The sequence below is a fragment of the Condylura cristata genome, unplaced genomic scaffold (genome assembly GCF_000260355.1).
Source record: "Condylura cristata isolate star-nosed mole 26May11 unplaced genomic scaffold, ConCri1.0 scaffold00006, whole genome shotgun sequence".
Classification (NCBI taxonomy): Eukaryota; Metazoa; Chordata; class Mammalia; order Eulipotyphla; family Talpidae; genus Condylura; species Condylura cristata.
In genome coordinates this window covers 36,451,787-36,469,295 of record NW_004567107.1, presented here as the reverse complement: position 1 = coordinate 36,469,295, position 17,509 = coordinate 36,451,787, and the positions used below count along the sequence as shown (strand labels likewise).

At 36.5% G+C, this 17,509-nt stretch overlaps 1 protein-coding gene across 1 annotated transcript in view; it reads left to right on the top strand.

The window, feature by feature from the left end:
- Positions 1-385: 385 nt before the first annotated feature.
- The window catches only part of LOC101626303 (chromosome unknown open reading frame, human C9orf85), a 45,464-nt gene continuing 28,340 nt past the window's right edge, over positions 386-17,509 (top strand). The window contains exon 1 of the mRNA XM_004677573.2: positions 386-540. Coding sequence (XP_004677630.1) covers positions 439-540 — 102 coding nt within the window. The 5' untranslated portion in view covers positions 386-438. The remainder of the gene's footprint in view (positions 541-17,509) is intronic.

Sequence of the window (17,509 nt, the reverse complement as noted above, 5' to 3'; positions counted from 1 at the left end):
AAAGACCCAGAGGAATCGGGCGTCGCGAGAGGCTGAGCTTAGTCGGCAGGAGGCGGGGATTGCGGAAAAGGAGAGCCAATAGAATGAAAGGTTCTCTGGCTCTCTGTCTTGATGGACTGCCACGTTGGGACCAATGGGGGTGGGGGGGGAATTCTCGCTTCGAAGAAAGAGGGATTTCTACTCCCGGCTTGGGACTGGGAGGCTGCGCGGAGAGGGAGGGAGTCGAGGTTGGGCCTCGTGGAAGCGCCTAGAGAGCAGTGGGACGTAGGTTGCCATTTGACCTCTTGGAGGAGTCACGTGGGCTCAGGGAATTGTGGGCGGAGAACTGGGTGAATTCCTTCCGGGTCAGTGACAGTAACTTCGACTCTGGAGGTAAATTCTAGCGTGGAGATCACGGCTCTTTCCTCATCCTGTTGCGAGGAGGTTGTAGTTTCGGCGATGAGCTCCCAGAAAGGGAACGTAGCCCGTTCCAGGCCTCAGAAGCACCAGAATACGTTTAGCTTCAAAAATGACAAGTTTGATAAGAGTGTTCAGACCAAGGTAGGAACCTGCCTGTTGCACTAAATCTGACTCCAGGTAGGAATGGTTCAATAGACGGGAAAAAGGAAATGAGAGGAGTTGGCGAGGGCGTGTGTGGACTGCAGCCCAGAGTTAGTCTTGGCTGCTCTGCAAACCTTTCTAAAATGATATTCCCACGCCCTTTCTTTGACCTGGATGTGTGATCTTGTAATCTGTTTGGCGGGCAACACTTTAATTGCACAAAAAGTGAGTGAAGACCCTCATCAAACCTAAACTGCAGCAGGGGAAAGGAATCATGGAAGTCCTCCCTCCCCCTTCTCCGTCCCGTACTTCTAATAATTAAAAAAAAAAAAAAAAAGGGGGGGGGGGGGGGAGGAAATAATGGCATCAGTGATCAACGTTTCTTTCAAATTTTCAGGTTTATGCAGTCCCTTTCTTTTTGGAAGAACCCAAGCTCATAGTTTTGTAGGGAGGCTGTGAAGGTTTAAACGTAGTTTGAGTGGTCTCACCGTAATGGGAATTTATCTTTATTGTAAGATTGTTTTGAGGATCAAATTTTTGATTGATGTGAAAGCGCTTGTTTTGTTGTTTATAATTTCTTTTACATCTGTAGGATTTCTGTAAACTGCAAAAAAAAATGCATGCTGTCTAGATAAAGGGAGGTTTTAGGTTGTATGGAGAGAGAAAATTGAAAACAAGAGCTTCGTGGGTGCCAGCATCACCTCAGATAAACTGGATACTCATATAAACCGAAGCTTAACTTTACTAGGTGTGTGACTTAAGCAAGTTATCTACCATTTAATTTCTCAGAGCTTTTCTTTGGTCTTAAATGAGAAACCTGCCAAGATTCTTAAGCCAAATGTATAGGAATACTCTGAGTCACAAGTTGCCAACAAGTGACTAATTCGTCAACAATGATTAAAAAAGCAAAGTGAACTGATTATAATAACCTCTGTGCCCCTTTTCCTTTCCTTTTTTAAAAAATGCTTTAAAGAGTTGTCTTTGCCTTCAGGGGTTTGTAGTTTTTGGGTCATTGGACAAGCAAGCAAAAATATGCAAATTATGATAAATTCTAATGAATGGAAAGATAATTCATTTAGGATGAATAGAGAGGGAAATTTTCAATTGGGTGTTTAGGTTCAGATTCAGAAAGGAAACCTGGAACATTTGGGAAAACTTTTGTGCCTATTATCAATAGTTTGACCAGAACAAAAATCTTTGCTTATCCTATATTCTTACCCTTTTTTGGCAAAAATATTAAACTCTGGTCGTTTTTCATCAGATGATTAAAAATAACTTTCGTGAAGTACTTAGCTACAGTATAGCTTACTGTATTTGTAAGTACAAAATGTATTGAACTTATATTTCTTGTACTAGATTTTTTTCTCCATTTGTCCTTCTACATTTTCTGTCTTTAAGATCTGATGTGTTCTCATCTAAGCCCCATCTAAGTTTATATTCTAAGTCTCATCTTGAGACACATGGCTCTCAAGGTCAGTCACAAGTTTCATTTTGTACAGCACTTAATTCCTTTGCCTTTTTAAATCATGGGGAAATCTCATCTGTCAATTTGGTAGGACCACCATCTGCTTTGTTATTGGACGACTGGAAAAAACAGGAAGATGCTTTTAATGAGAGAAAAATATTAGGTAGATTGTTCTTCTGTTTAAGGGAGAGCTAATGCCTGTGTTCATAACAGCACTTTACCCAGTTATGTGCAATTATCTAAAGTCAAGATTTTGTCTGAAGTGTGGCACCATGTCATCCTTCTTATGCTTTACACCAAAAAGCTGTTTGATTGGTGACACCTAACAAAAGGAGGAGTGCTAAGAAATACATAGTTCTCTAACTCTTCTTAAAGGATAGTATTAATAATTGAATATTCGTACCTTGTTATTTGGTAGGGATCCTGCAGCAGAGTTCCTTGTCACCTCCTCTCACATATAGTTTATTATAACTTTATTGAGATTAGAAGTTGAAGAATGACAGATGTTCTATTGGGAGATTTAGGTAAATAGCACATAGTCCCATTCGAAGCTAATGCAAGTAATTTTAATGTGTGATGAGATAAAGTGCCAGTCATAGAATAAGTATTATATCTCACTCAGTGGGTGTCAATATGTGAAGGTTAAATAGGTGGATAGCCATTGGACAAATCCGCAGTTGGGTAGGTACAAATCTACTTTAGTCTGGCACGCTAGAGATCACCTGGGATTTCCTTTGATCTTTTTCCAAATTGGGAAATGTTAATATAATTATATCTTTGATATCATTCATCTGTTGAGTAGATCTGTGTTAAATATAGCTTCCCTCCCCATTCATTTGTTATTAAATTCATACTATTTCAATTGATAAGGTGACTTAATCTATTGCATGCTAACCATTCCTATGCATGCTGCATAAGAAAATTATACCTAATAAAAGCTAGGGGAGCTCTTTTCCTTTTTCCCTCCAATAATTTAGAGTATGATATTCTATTATTTACCTTTTATTTTCCCTTCTTTTACACAAAAATAATTTCATCCTTTCTTATTGATATTCTGTATTCTACATTCCCAAAGTGCTTCCACTTGAAGCCAATAAAGTGATTCTGCATGCTTCTTTTTTCTCCCCATTCCCTTTCTTTATACCCCTTTACCTCACCTTTCCTTTGTAAACTGGGAAACCACATACTTTGTTTATTCATGTCTGCTAGTTTTTATAAGTATTTTGCTTTGTCAAATTGTCCACCATATTGATGTCCAATGTTTGTCTTTGTCATTCTGATTAACTGGGCATAATGCTCTTGAAATTTTTCTATTTTGCTGTAAATGGCAACTTTTCACTTTTCCTTATGACTGGATAGTACTCCATTGTATAGAATTATCAAATCACCTTGATCCAGTCCTCTATTAGTGGAAACTTAATGTTGTTTCCATATCTTTGGGGTAGATGCCCAAGAGTGGGAATCTTGGTTTTAAATACCCATAAAGTGATCCGGTAAGTTCAGATCACTTTCCAAAAAGGCTGTTTATATTCTTACCGGCAATGTAATAGGATTCTTTTTTCTCTGTATCCTTGCCAGCGTTTGTTGTTGGGGGTCTTTTTTATGTGTGTGATTCACAGTCATATATATTAAAAAAGCCAACAACAACAAATGTTGGCGAGGATGTAGAGAAACAGGAACTCTTTTATACTGCTGGTGGGAGTGCAAATTGGTCCAACCAGTATGGAAAACTGTGTGGAAGTTCCTCAGACCACTAAAAAATGGAGCTACCATATGACCCAGCAATTCCATTCCTAGGAATCTACACTAAGGACACAAAAACATTACTTCAAAAAGATACCTGCACTCCTTTGCTTATTGTAGCACTGTTCATAATAGGTAAGATATGGAAACAACCCAAATGCTCCAAAATAGATGACTATATCAAGCAGTTGTGGTATATATACACAATGGAATACTATTCAGCAATCAGAGAAGACAAACTCATGCCATCCGTAGCAATATGGTTGGAGCTAAAAGTGCTTAGTGAAATAAATAAATAAAAAGAAAAATATCAAGTGGCTTCACTTAATAGGAGGAGTAAAGGGGAAATAAATAAGAAAAAATAACAACAATAATAATAATAAAACAAAACTAGAGGCCACTATAAATAAGAGACATTCTGCAAAGGATGCGGAAGAAAAGGGATCAGAATGGGAGAAAAGAGCACAAGGGATCATAGTGATGGTTCAAAGGTGGCAAGTTTACAGGGAATACACAATGATGTAAAAGATATAAATAAATAAACAAATTATATGAAAAAGAAAATTCCTGAAGAAAAAAAAAGTGTAGTTCTCATTGATGTGAGATATTATCTCGTCGTGGTTTTGACTTACATCTCCCTTGCTATAAGTGATGCTATATATTTTTTCATGTGTCTGTTGGCCTTGTGAATATCCTATTTAGTATGTTTCTTAATGTTGAGGCCTACTACAATGTAATGTTTTTAAAAACATTTTAGTGTATGTATAGTGACTGACAACTGATATTAATATGCCTTAATTTGATCTCTTGTGTTGAGGAATAGTATGTTGCTGTGTTTTGAAATTTTATAATTATATTGTTAACACTTGTTTCTGCAGAAAGTTAAATACCGCATTATAAGAAAAAAGGTACTCTCAGAATTCTTCATCCAAATAAATTAGTTCATCTGAGAGAGAGCTTAATAATTTATATTAAGTGGCCTCCAAATGGGTCATTTTCTGTTTCGAGAAACCACTGTAGTAGGAAATTAGTCAGAGAATCTTAAGGCTGCTGCAGCATTTGTTATTTTAAGCTGGGGGACTCTTTCCACACCAGCACATGTGTTATGATGAGGTCACAGGCAGGTGTAGAGAATCCTGCTTGTCCTCTGAACAACCTTGCTGACACTCATGCCAGCCTGCCTTTGTGCTTCCTTTCTCTCGGTTGACTTTTGTGAAAGGAAGAATTGAGATGCAAAGGGAATAGCCAACATGCATAACATTCCTTCTTGAGATTTTTCTTATCACTTCAAGTCAAATAATACTTCAGTGTTTTGAAGGAGTTAAGTAAACATTCCTTTTCTGAACTTGTCTGATATGTGCAAACCCCTCTACATGAAGATCATTATCAGTAAGATGCTTTTGTTGCTACCTTAGGCAGAAAGGGAATTTACTGGAAAGATACTGATCCGATCTTTGGAACTTAGAAAGAATGCCTATTTGTTTTGGTTGATTTTTTTTTAAAGTACCTAAAATTCCCAGCTTAGCCATTTTTTGGGAAATCTTACTCTCATTTGACTTTGTGCATATACTCACCTGCTGTCATCTTCCATCTTTTAAAGCCCCTCTCCCCCCAGCCACCTGGAACTTACAGTTTATTGTTATCAAATGGAGCTATAGTATTGAAAATAAAAGTTCTTTCACTTTCTCGCCCTACATGATTATCCCTGGTAATTCTGTATCCCAGCAATCCGTATATGATGATGTTTTTTCACGCCACATCTGTAACTTCCCATTTGCTGCTGTAGTCTATTTTTTATTCACCTCAAAAAACCTGTCAGATTGTGACCTCCCTCAACCTGTATCATCTCTTGGTTCTACACCTCATCAGTACTTGACACACTGCCTTTCCCTGGTTCCTATCATAGTTTGTGATTGCTTCATCCCCATGGATAATTCATCCAACATCTGATCTCTTACTTTTTAGTTCTTTCACCTCAGAAATCTAATCCCATTATCCATCCCTAAACTTTCTTACTGCTGGTAACTTTTCCATTGATAATCTTTAAAAGAAAAGAACAATGTGATCATTTATTCTCAGGCTTCTTTTTTCCTGAAATATATATTTTTGACTCCATTGGCTGTTCTTTCAGTTTGCCCTCTACTTTCATGTACCTCGTTCATGGCCTTTTTTCTTCTCTAGCATGGAGTCCATGTCTCAGCTGTTCTTTTACATATACCTCAACTCCCTTATCCTTTCCCTTTTGGTCCTTGTTTGATAGATTTCTAACCCTACTGAGATCCAGATATTTATTATTCCACCATCACATCTACCAAACTCCCTGCATCTGTACACATATGCTCTGCTTCCAGTTATAGTGAATGTCTGCTAAGATTAGGCCCCCCCACTTACACTGTGGGGTTCATTCCCTCTTCCTTACCTAAAGAATTAAAGGTTTTAAGATCCTCCTTTTCCCATGTTTTCTTATCATTTGTCTTAGTATCTCTATCTTATTTCAGTTTCTTTTAAAATAAACTTTTTTAAAACCCATGTTCTTTTTCTAACTTCACTCTATTTCTTTCTTCCTCTATATACAAAAGCTTCTGGTTCTTCACTTTTTTACCTCCCAGTTTTTCAGTCCCTACCCAGATAGTTTTATACCTGCTAAACTCACTCTTGTCAAGGTCATTTATCTCTGTTTTGCCAAATCTTTGGTTAATATTGTTCAGTCCTCACCTCACTGAGTTACTCAGTAATATTTGCCTTTCAAACATGTTCCTGAAATAATTTCTTCATTCAGCCCAGTTCATGTCTTTAAATATCATCTTTATGCTGATAGATTTCAGATCTGGGACTCCCAGCCAATCTCTCTCCTAAGCTGCAGAGTTTGCTTACCTAACTACCTACTTGACCTCTATTCTTAACGATTTCAAGGCCTCTCAAGTTAACATGCAAAAAAAAAAAAGACTCAAGTTTTTAACGTTTAAATATTTTCCTCCTCTAATGTTCCCCAGCTACATAGATGACTTCACTATTTACCCAGTTCCTCAAACCAAAACTGTAAGAATAACCCTTTACTCGGTCTTTTTTTTTCCGCATTCTCTTTCTATTTAATGGTAAAACAGCTGTCTCATTATTTGATTTTTCATTACCTTGTCATTAGTATCTGACATATTGTTTACTTGTTTATCTTTTTTTAAAAGTTTTATTTATGCATACAGAACTGGGGTACAACCAGAGGTGCAGGGGCAGTGAGAGGCTTCACCAGAGACAGCATGGGGAGCAGACCAGGCAGATCAATAAAGTACACTGCTGAGGGGAGCAGCGGGTGAAAGTGCTACCTATGCCATGTTGATCACCTCCAAGGCCAGGATTCAAACTGCATTTGGAGGCTTCGGCCAGCTTGTAGTGCTGTGTCCCAATTTGCTGCGCCACCAGGAAGGGCCCTACTTATTTTATTTTATTTCTAGTCTACTTTAGAATATGATATCCCTGAAGACAGGTTTTCTTTATATCTAAATAGCTAGGACAGGTTTTGGGACACAGGAGGTATTGAATATGCAGTTGATTGAAGTAAATAATGATAACATTGTTTTAAATGCTGTGAGGAGAGTTAACACAGGGGAAATAAAGGGAGAGAACAATTGAGAGTTTTCTCAAGCTATTACAGTGTGGGGATGAAGGGTGAAGGGAAGTAAAAAATGAGATAAAAGAAGCAGAAAAGAAGAATGGGTGCTGATTCTTTTAGATTGTGGGTTGGGAAGTTGGAGGAGTTAATCTGAAAACAAAACAAGGAAATGAAAAAGATCATATATAACTATTGTTACACTGGGGAGGCTTTTAAAGATAAGGATTCTCTTCTACTAATTTTTGAGAATTTTCTGACACATTGAAGGCTTCATAAGTAATATTTGAGTAGATGAATAAAGGTCTTCTTAAAAGAAGGAGAGACCAGAAAGAGGGTAAGACTGAAGATTTTTTTTTCCTAGCACAAAATCACAAATAGACATTTATGCATATTGCCACAATGAAAAAAAATATATTATGTGGTAGTAAAAGCACAAACATGAAGCCTTTCTTAGGTAATAGACTCTTTGGTAAGAAGAGAAAAAGTAAAACCTTTTTAGCAAAGAATCACTGGATTGATCTCAAACCATGAGTTAAAAATCCAGTATGCTCAATTTAGGCCATATTTTTATAAGCAGATGTGGTCTGTTTTGGTTTGGTCAGGGTATTTGAGGAATAAAGATATTTTGAAGTGCATTGTAGGAAAAATATTGACAGTTTTTGTCAGATTTCAGATGTGAGTGCTTGAATTTTAGATCAAAGTTGTTAGATCAAAGTTTTAGATCAAAGTTTGACAAAGTTGTCAAACTTTGTCCATGATGGTGGCAGTGTGCTGTGGTAGAAGGATTGATCTTGGAGGCAAATGATTTAGGTAAATGTGCTATTTACTGGTTGTGTGATCTTGGACACTTTCCTTAACTTGTCAGGAGCTTAGAGGCTTTAGCTGTATTGTGAGGTCTAACTTAAGTTTATGAAAATGCTCACATGTCCCCAGCATGCACTGTAAACATTAGGTAAATGCAGGCTCATTCCTTCACCATGTTCACATGCTGCTCCTGCTGCTGTTATGCCTTTCCTGGAATGCCTCCCTTCTTCTATGGCATTTACTGCCCTCACCACACATGTCATCATGTCATATTAATCATTAACATATGTGTCTTGGCGTTTTTCTCTTTCATACACATATAAGCAAATACTATCCATCTCTAGAGGACACGGAATGTCAGTGACCTCTTCTAGTCAATACCATTCTTCTCAAGTGTAACTAACCATTATTCTTGATAGATATAAAATATTTTTAAATATCCTTAAAGTCATGGCTTTTGAAAGCAAAGGAGAGAGAAATACAAATACCAAGCTGACTAATCTCACTTTTCAGAAGTAATATTAGGGGATGTGGAACAGCATCCCAGTGGATCATCTTAATTGCTTAAGTATATTCAATACAGTATGATTGCATATAGTTCTTCTTTAGGCTGAAAGAACTTGATGTAGTTGATTTGTTCTCTTTAAGGAGAATACCTGAAATATCAAAAGTAAACTTGAACTTCCCCATAACTTCGGAGTTGATTATCTGAATTTTGACCCTAATTCTCTTCCAATCTACTTGCTATTTGTGAGGTTGGTGACATTTTTAGACTTGATGATAGACATTTCTTGGCTATTATGTTCATTTCTAGTTGGATTTACATTCTAAAGTTAATATAATTATTTAAATTGTCCCTTTTTGAATTAAGTTTCTTACATTATTTTCCTTGTTTTTTTTTCTTCAACAGAGTCATAGCTCTCTAACAAGGAAGTATTTCTTCATGTAGGTGATAGAACTGTGTATGTGTGTAATAAATTTCAGTTCTGGCCCAGCAGCAGTAAAAATATACTGCAACTGTAGATTAATCAGATCTGATTTTGAAGGTCATTTGGTATTGTAGACCCTTTACCACGTCTTGATCTACCAAGCTAAGGATTATTTTAAGTGCTTTGTTTTTCTGTGAAGATTTATATATTATTAAGTGCTCAACCCTATTTTATCAGGTGGCTAACTTGTTTGTTTTGAAATTACTCATGTCACTGAAGTCATCAATTTGAGGAATGTATTTGACCTCATGGTATATACTTGTATATGTGAATCTTCTATATGTCATCATTAGCTTTTATCACAAGATATTATAGTAATATGATATCACATTTCTTATAAACTTCAATGTTTACAGGATATATGTTAGATCTGGTTTTTTAATTAAGTTAAAATAGTTGTGTGGGATAAATTTTCACCTATTAAAGAATATTAAAAATTATATATTAAAGAATATTATGTTCAAGTTTTATATATGTGATGCTGTCACCTTATTTTAAACTTATTAACCTTGAACAGTTCTTTGAACGACATTGATGATTTCACATTCAGCTGTGTATTTACTATATTGTATTTACTTTATTTAAGCAAAATGTCTTCCTTGTTTTCTCTAACAGCTAATGGTAGTTTTTTCTTTTTTTATAGATTATTTATGCTTACAGAACTGGGGTACAGGCCAGAGTCGTGGGTGAGAGGATTCACTGAGTCAGAGTGGGGAGCAGAACAGGCAGATTGGCAAAGTACACTGCTGAGGGGAGCAGCGGGTGGGCGGGCGGGCGGGTCAGAAAAGGTCTGCCACATCATAGGGGTCAGCTCCCTGGCCTGGGATCAAACTCATGTTTCAATGGCTTCAGAGAGCTTCATAATGGAGCCCCACCAGGGAGAGCCCTGCTAATGGTAGTTTTAAGGCATTTTTGGAGACACTTTTATTACGCCCATCTTTTCACCATCCAGAAGAAATATGAATGAGATTTCACTCAGTTTTCTAATTCAAATGACTGATTTAACACATGCATTTTTCTTGGTTTCCCCCAAATTTCATTAAAATGAAAATCTTGATTTTTGTCTATATTAAATATTCATAAATTGTTTAGTTCACTAACCTGATGAAGAAAACAAGTATTAGGAAACTGAAAAAGCAGGGCCTCCCTGGTTTTGCAAGTGTTAAGTCTCAGCACCATGAAGCAATCCCGAGCCAGTGCAGAACTGTAACACAAGTTCAATCCCTGGGCAGGGAGCTGACCCACATGGTGCAGCAGACCTATCCTTCTCACCTGCTGCTTCCCTCAGTAGTATATTTCAGTTCTGCTTGTTCTGCTCCCCTGCTCAGTCTCTGGCTCCACCATGCCCCAGCACTCTCCCCACCTCCACCCCCGCCACCTTTGGCCTACCTCCCAGCTCTTGTATGCATAAATAAATACATCTTAAAAAAAAGAAAAACTAAAAATGCAGGAAAGAACATTAGAAAATTTTAAAGTAGAAAAAAGATCAGAATGTGAATCTTTAATATAGATAGAAGTCAGCATTTTTCCAGTAAAATTCTAGAATAATGTCATTGCTATAGAATGTACAAACTCTTCAGTGAAACACCACAGTGGCTTTCTTGAACATTTGCCTTCATATTAAAATCAGAAGAATAGCTTAATGAGAGACAAAGGCAGACCAATATTCCTGATCCATTTTTGTCTCAGAGAACCCACATTTTTGGAAGCAACATGCTTTCTAAAACATGCATCCTACAGCAGAAGTCATCAAGCTGTTAATTTTTGTTCTTTTAGCCTGAGCCAATGAGACTATAACTAATATTTGAATTCACTTCCAAAATTCTGCTTTAATAACCTTTCTATGCCCGGTACTGTTTATTCTATACTGGCTATTCTGTATGTTCAGAAAAGCTTTCCCCCTAATTTCATTAAAATGAAAATTTCATTAAATTGAAAAGTGAGGGCCCTCCCTGGTGGCACAGCGGGTTAAAGCACAGCACTGAGAATCTAAAGCCGCTTCTGCATGAGTTCGATTCCCCCTGCCCCGGAGGTGACCACATGGCGTGGCAGACCTCTCCTGACCCGCCCACTGCTCCCTTCAGCAGTGTACTTCGTCGATCTGCCTGTTCTGCTCCCCACTCTGTCTCTGGTGAAGCCTCTCACCGCCTCTGAGCCTCTGGCCTGTACCCCAGTTCTGTATGCACAATAAATAAATCTTAAAAAAAAAAAGAAATGAAAAGTGATGGGCACATGCCAATATGGTAGCCACTAGTCATATTTATTGAGCACTTGAAATTTGGCTAGTGCCACCAAGTTACTGATTTTAACTTAATTTTAGTTTAATTCAGTTTGAATAACCCCAGTAAATAGTAGCTACCATACTGGACAGTGCAGCTCTATTCCTTTGTTTATATGAGCAGACTACTAAGAAGGAAATTTTTTAGGAAATCAAAACCATGAACTGTGTGACAAGAAATTACCTACCATATCCAGTTAACAAAGGTAATAGGAAACATAAAAGAGATCTTTTAAAAAATGTAATTAGTATCCATCATTAATGATTCAAAAAGTTCTCAAAATTTGTAAAACAGGATAAACTCCTATGACCTTTTTAAAGAACTTTTAATTATGCTTGCACTAATATAAAGTAAACATCTTAATAGGGTGGCCGGGTAGTACTGTGGACAAGAATAAAGGTTCAATCAGAAATTTGGGAGGTCAGATCAGTGGATTTGTTGAAAGCCTAGTCTAAAAGATCAGAACAATAAAAATTATGAAATGAAATTTGAGCTATAAAATATTGAGCTATAGAAGGCCTATAACTTTCCTGACTTCAGGTTTAGTTGTTGCCCTGAATCCAAGTTTAGGAATCCGTCCAACAAGCCAAACTATAAAATGTGTCACAGGTTAGAACTGAACACAGCGTGTATCATGTTCTTTTCTCTACTGTCTGTGTGTCTAAAGGAAATTAGGAAGGCAAGGAGAGTAGGGAAGAAATTATATAAAGTGGAGGGAAAAAATCTAAAGTTAAAATCTTAAGCCTTAGTAGGGTTCTAGATATAACATGATATTTTTGAACTCCAGTGATAAAAATACCCATCAGTTTCTAGGGAAAAGGGAAAAAAGAGGTTATTCATAAAGCAACTATAATCTTGTAGTCATCAGACTTCTTATCTGGTACATGTAAAAAATGGGCAAAGTCTACAAAGTGCTATGAAGGAAGTATTTTAAATTATGAGTTCTTTATGGAGCTAAGCTAAGGCTTGAATATCAAGGTGAAAATCATTTTACTACAAGTTTGTTCAAAAAATATGTGTATACTTAGGAATGGACTCCAGAATATATAGAGATATATGATAGAAGAAACAAGGGTAAACCAAGAACCTAGTAAAACTGATTTAACTTTAAATCACCATTGATAATATGGTGTAAAAGTTAATGTTATTTTTATTTGTGAATCATTAAAAAAGAAAAGGTAAGTTTTAGGAGATAAAATTTATACCCATAACTTAAGATTTCAACCAAACTAGGAAGTGAAAATAAAGGAAACTAAAACAAACTAAAGAGCTTTTCTTGTTTGAGATCATGGAGAAGTCATAGAGAAGAAAAGTCAGCTGGATGTCTGTTATTTGTCTGATGTCTCTCTCTGCTAAGTGTTATGAAGGTGAAAATAAGACTTGTTCTGGCCTTCTTCTTGTTGATAGTCTGACTGGGGCAATAAGAACCAGTGTATAACAAGTAATTTTACTAATACTTCATTGCAAAAATGAAAAGACTTAAAAATAGCTTAATTAAGGGTTTAACATGTACTTTCATTTCAATTAGTACATTAACTGCAGTATTATTCAAATAATCTAGCATTAAAAATGTGGAATTTCTCCTCTCTGTGTAAGTGGTTATTTGAATCACCTTATTCTCTGTCAATTATCAAATCACATATTTTTCAGGAATGACTGAACCACAATGACCTGTGTGAATATTTGCACATAACCTCTTGATTCTGCTTGTGGATGAGACTGATTTCTAGATTTATTATTTTAATGGTGGAAATAGAAAGTACGAAGGAAGATGAATTGCTTTTGTTTTAGATTGTCTGTGTCACTTAAGACTTTGATCTGAAACTTTTTGGGTGCTTAAAATTAAAATGGTCTTAGAAATCAAGTGTCTTTCTGGTTCCTTCTGTGACACATTTGCAAATTTGTCTTAAGTAGTAGAAATACATGACCCCCTTACTCTGTCCTATTGGGTTGATGTAGAATGAAATGATGGAATTTGTAATCTATAAATTGATGCCCTAAATATATATGGTGACTTCCTCAATCCCAAGCTTCTGAAAGCCCATTTGAAGAAGCCTATCTATTAATCTCTTAAACACCATTTTTATTCTAACAATGTGTTGCTTACTCTTCTTATTGCTCCCCATGCTTTTGTCTAAATATCCGACAAACTGTTTTTCTCTGTCCATCTAGTTTGCAAAGCAAGTGAAGAAGGGACTGTACATAAGTCTTTGAATCCTTGAGATGCCTTGCATAGTGTTGCTCATACTTTTATTAAATCTTCCTGTAGACAGAAATGGTCATGATACATGGTGTGTTCTGTTCTAACCTGTGACACATTTTATAATTTAACTTGTTGGATGGAGTCCTAAACTTGGAGTCAGGGCAATAACTAAACTTAGAGTCAGAGTAGACTCTATAGGCCCCTGATGTGACTGAGTCATTCTCTCTCTGACATGGTTAAGTTATATCAACTCTATAAATTAGGAAAACAATACATAATAATACTACTTTCTTCCTCCCATGCAGAGGTGATGTAAGAATAAAGTGATAAGCATTATAAGACAAATTCAGATTTCAAAAGTGCACTCAAAGTAAAGTACAGTAGGATTTTGTTTTAGGTGATTTGCATCTTTCATTTAGATTTATTTATTTATTCGTACAGAACTGGGGTACAGGCCAGAGATGCGGAGGGTGAGAGGATTCACCAGAGACAGAGTGGGGAGCAGAACAGGCAGATTTACGAAGTACACTGCTGAGGGGAGCAGCGGGGGCAGGTCAGGAGAGGTCTGCCTTGCCTTGTGGATCTCCTCCAGGGCAGGTGGGATCGAACTCATGCGCAAGTGGCTTAAGCTTCTTTGTGCTGTGCTTTAACCCACTGCACCACCAGGGAGGGCCTGCGATTTTTTTTTTAAGATTGAGGAAAAGCCATGAACTGAAGAGGGTTAAGTCACAGTGAGTATTAATAGCTATAAACTAAACAAATCATGGCACAAATCTATTTTTTTCCTGATTGACTTGATTCCTGAATGAATTGTAAGTATATAGAGCTTAGTCTTTTAACATACTCATATGACCAGAAAAAGGTAACTATCTTTGAACTAGTAAGCTAGCTTCAATAGAGTATCCCATATAACTGCGCCCAAGTAAATGACTTATAATGTTGATTTATTTTATAAGATAAAATCATTTGGTTTGGGGATATTACCAATTACTATGTTTGAAAGAGTTAAATCTATATTTTTAAAATATGCTATTAGGAGGAAATGAATGTCATTCTTGTTTGCTTAACACACATTAAACAATGGTTGGTCAGTGTTTGTCTCTTTTAACATCACTAACTTGGGGCATACCATACTGGTTGGACAAGTTCTCAAATTGTGACTGACTTTTAATGAGTACTTATAAAAACATGTGTGTTGCCTCATGACACTACACAGTTGTTGCTTGAGTAGGGTTTTTTGCATTCCAATTGAATTATACATAGTTGGCCCACATGGCTCACCACTTAGTTACCCCTTATTGTTTAGGTCTTGGTCTATTGAAAATCTGTGAAGAACATGATAGAAAAGTTAATCTCTTCTCTTAGGGCACTGCTTAATAAAGATAATATTTTTTTTTCCCCAGTGAATTTTTCTAACTCTGGAATTTGTTTTGTACCTTTTAAACAAATACTGTAATACTGCAAGGTTACCTTAGGAACAAGCCAGCACGTTTGCCCCTATTTGCAAAAACAGTTAGTATACCAGTGGTAGAATTTGTGTCAAAATGCACTCCAGATTGAAAAGTACTCTAAGAAATTATGTGCTTTTTTTTTTCTTTTAATATCTTGAAAACCATGGGGGAACACTTTCTACTTGTAACTTTAATAGAATGCCCTAAACTAAAAGGCATCTTTTTATGGGTTCTGCCTCTGCAGCTCCTGATTAATTGTGTGACCTCAAGCAAATCTCTTAATTCTCTGAGCCTCAGGTTTCTCATCTACAAAATGAAGATAATTATGCCTGCCCCTAGCCACAAGAATGTTCTAAAAATAGCAAGGGAGAATTTTTATAAAGGGCTGGTCATATGGTTTATAGATTATGATAGCAGTCTTCTATGTAAAAACTATTTAGTTTGCTGTTATTTTAAAAACAAAACCCCAAAAGATCTCTTTTCTAAAAAACCTTGTAAGTGAAATAACTCTCTATTGATTCTTAAGTCTGTTTTTGTCTAGACATCTGACCAAAGTACAGACATGTGCCATACATGTGAAATCATTCAAGGACTTGAGTAAGCAAAAGAACATTGACTAGGAACTATAAACAGTCAAGCCAGAAGTTAAATAAGTACAGTACATCATCTCTTAAAAAGACAAAAGCACATGTATTTAGCTTTATTTTCTTTAATTTTGATATGTACCTCCTTTGTTGAGAGAGGATGTGTCAGGATTTCTAATCCCTGGCTTTCTCTAAAACACTCATTACTTTCTTGTTAATTAAGACAGACTATTTTCTATATTTGATGATATAAGCAAGGTAGGTATGTGAAGAGTATAGGCAGAAAAACAAAGGTTGATCTAGAAATTACCCAGATTTTCTGGATTTTTCTAACTTTAGAATCCTTTGCAAATTGAGATTTGGTCTCAATTGTAGTAATTAAAGCAAGGAAAAGTGAAAACGAAGGAATAATTTCCCAGCTTTGAATGTATTTAGATTTGGCTTCAATTCTGGAAATAGGAATAAATGCCAAAACTACTGATACAAATTCTTGTTTTCCTGACCATTAGAAAGTCAGAGTAGAAAACAGATGGCTTCTGTGTAGTGCTGTACCAGCCTCAGCTAAGAATTAAGAAACTTTAGACAGTGAGCCTCAAGGACAAATATTTTAGGGAGCTGTCTTGATATCAAATTTTGGAAAAGCTCCTTGAGTAATAAATCATCTGGATTGCTTACGTGTCTCTCACACAACTTGTCCTTTCATTTTCTTCTATTGACAATTATTCTAGTTACATAATCAGTGTAGTTGGTTGCAGTGCTCTGCTTTAGAGATTTGTATAGGTCACTTGATTGGAAGTCAGTGCACACCTTCCCGAGAAAACGAGGTTTTCAATGGTGAAATTAGATTATCAGACTGAGAGTTAGTGTCTAAAAGAGGGGCAGTGTGTGGAAGTGGCAGAATATGAAATTCTGAATCAGATGCGTGGCTTTGGGCCCTGGTTGTTGTATTTGGTAGATAAGTAATTGCAAGTAGACTGTTAAACCTGATTGGATTTGCTTCTGCACATGTGAATACTGTTTATATCTCCAAGGTGGTATTGAAGAAACAAAGAAACAATATAATTTACTGAATATTGATTTTGAAGTAGAAGTACTATGTAAATAATTTATTATTATTGTAACATTTCTCACCTATGCTAAATGATAGTGTTTAACTGTTATATAACCTTGGTAGTGATATTCTTGGTAGCCAAGATGAGATATGGAACATGTTATCTCGAGAAATGTCAGCTTGCATCAGCTGTGTAGGGCAGTGGTTCTTTTAAGCATTTTAAAACATCTAGAAAGCAGAATGCCAGTTGCCAGAAATTCTCAACCTGTAGATCTTAGGGTTGAGTTCAGGAATCACCAGGCTCTCAGGCAATTCTAACATGGTGGTCCTCAAACCACACTTGAGCTAATTTGGTAATTACCTTCCCCTGTATTTGATACTCCAGGTTACATGACCCCAAGGGGTCATCATTATCCATGACTCCAAGAGTAATACCCTCACAGTGTGTACATTTGAATTTATCTTGGGAAGATAGTAGGGCCAGCGGTTATTATATAGCTCACCTGTCTGAGCTCTTTCTTGCTCTAGAAAATTCTTTTAATTGCTGCTTAGAATCTTTTTTTTTATAATAGTTTCTTTTTACATATTTTCATGCATTTTTCAAACTCAGTTGCAATCCTCTTGGGCTTCCCATCACCAAATCACCCATGTGCCATCACCATAGCCCAGTGCATTTCCCTCCCCACCACTGTTTTTGATCCCCTTCCACACTCCACCTCCACAAAATGTCTTTGGTATATAGCTGTTCATCATTATCATTTTCTTGCCTGTTCTGTTATATTCCTGCTATGAG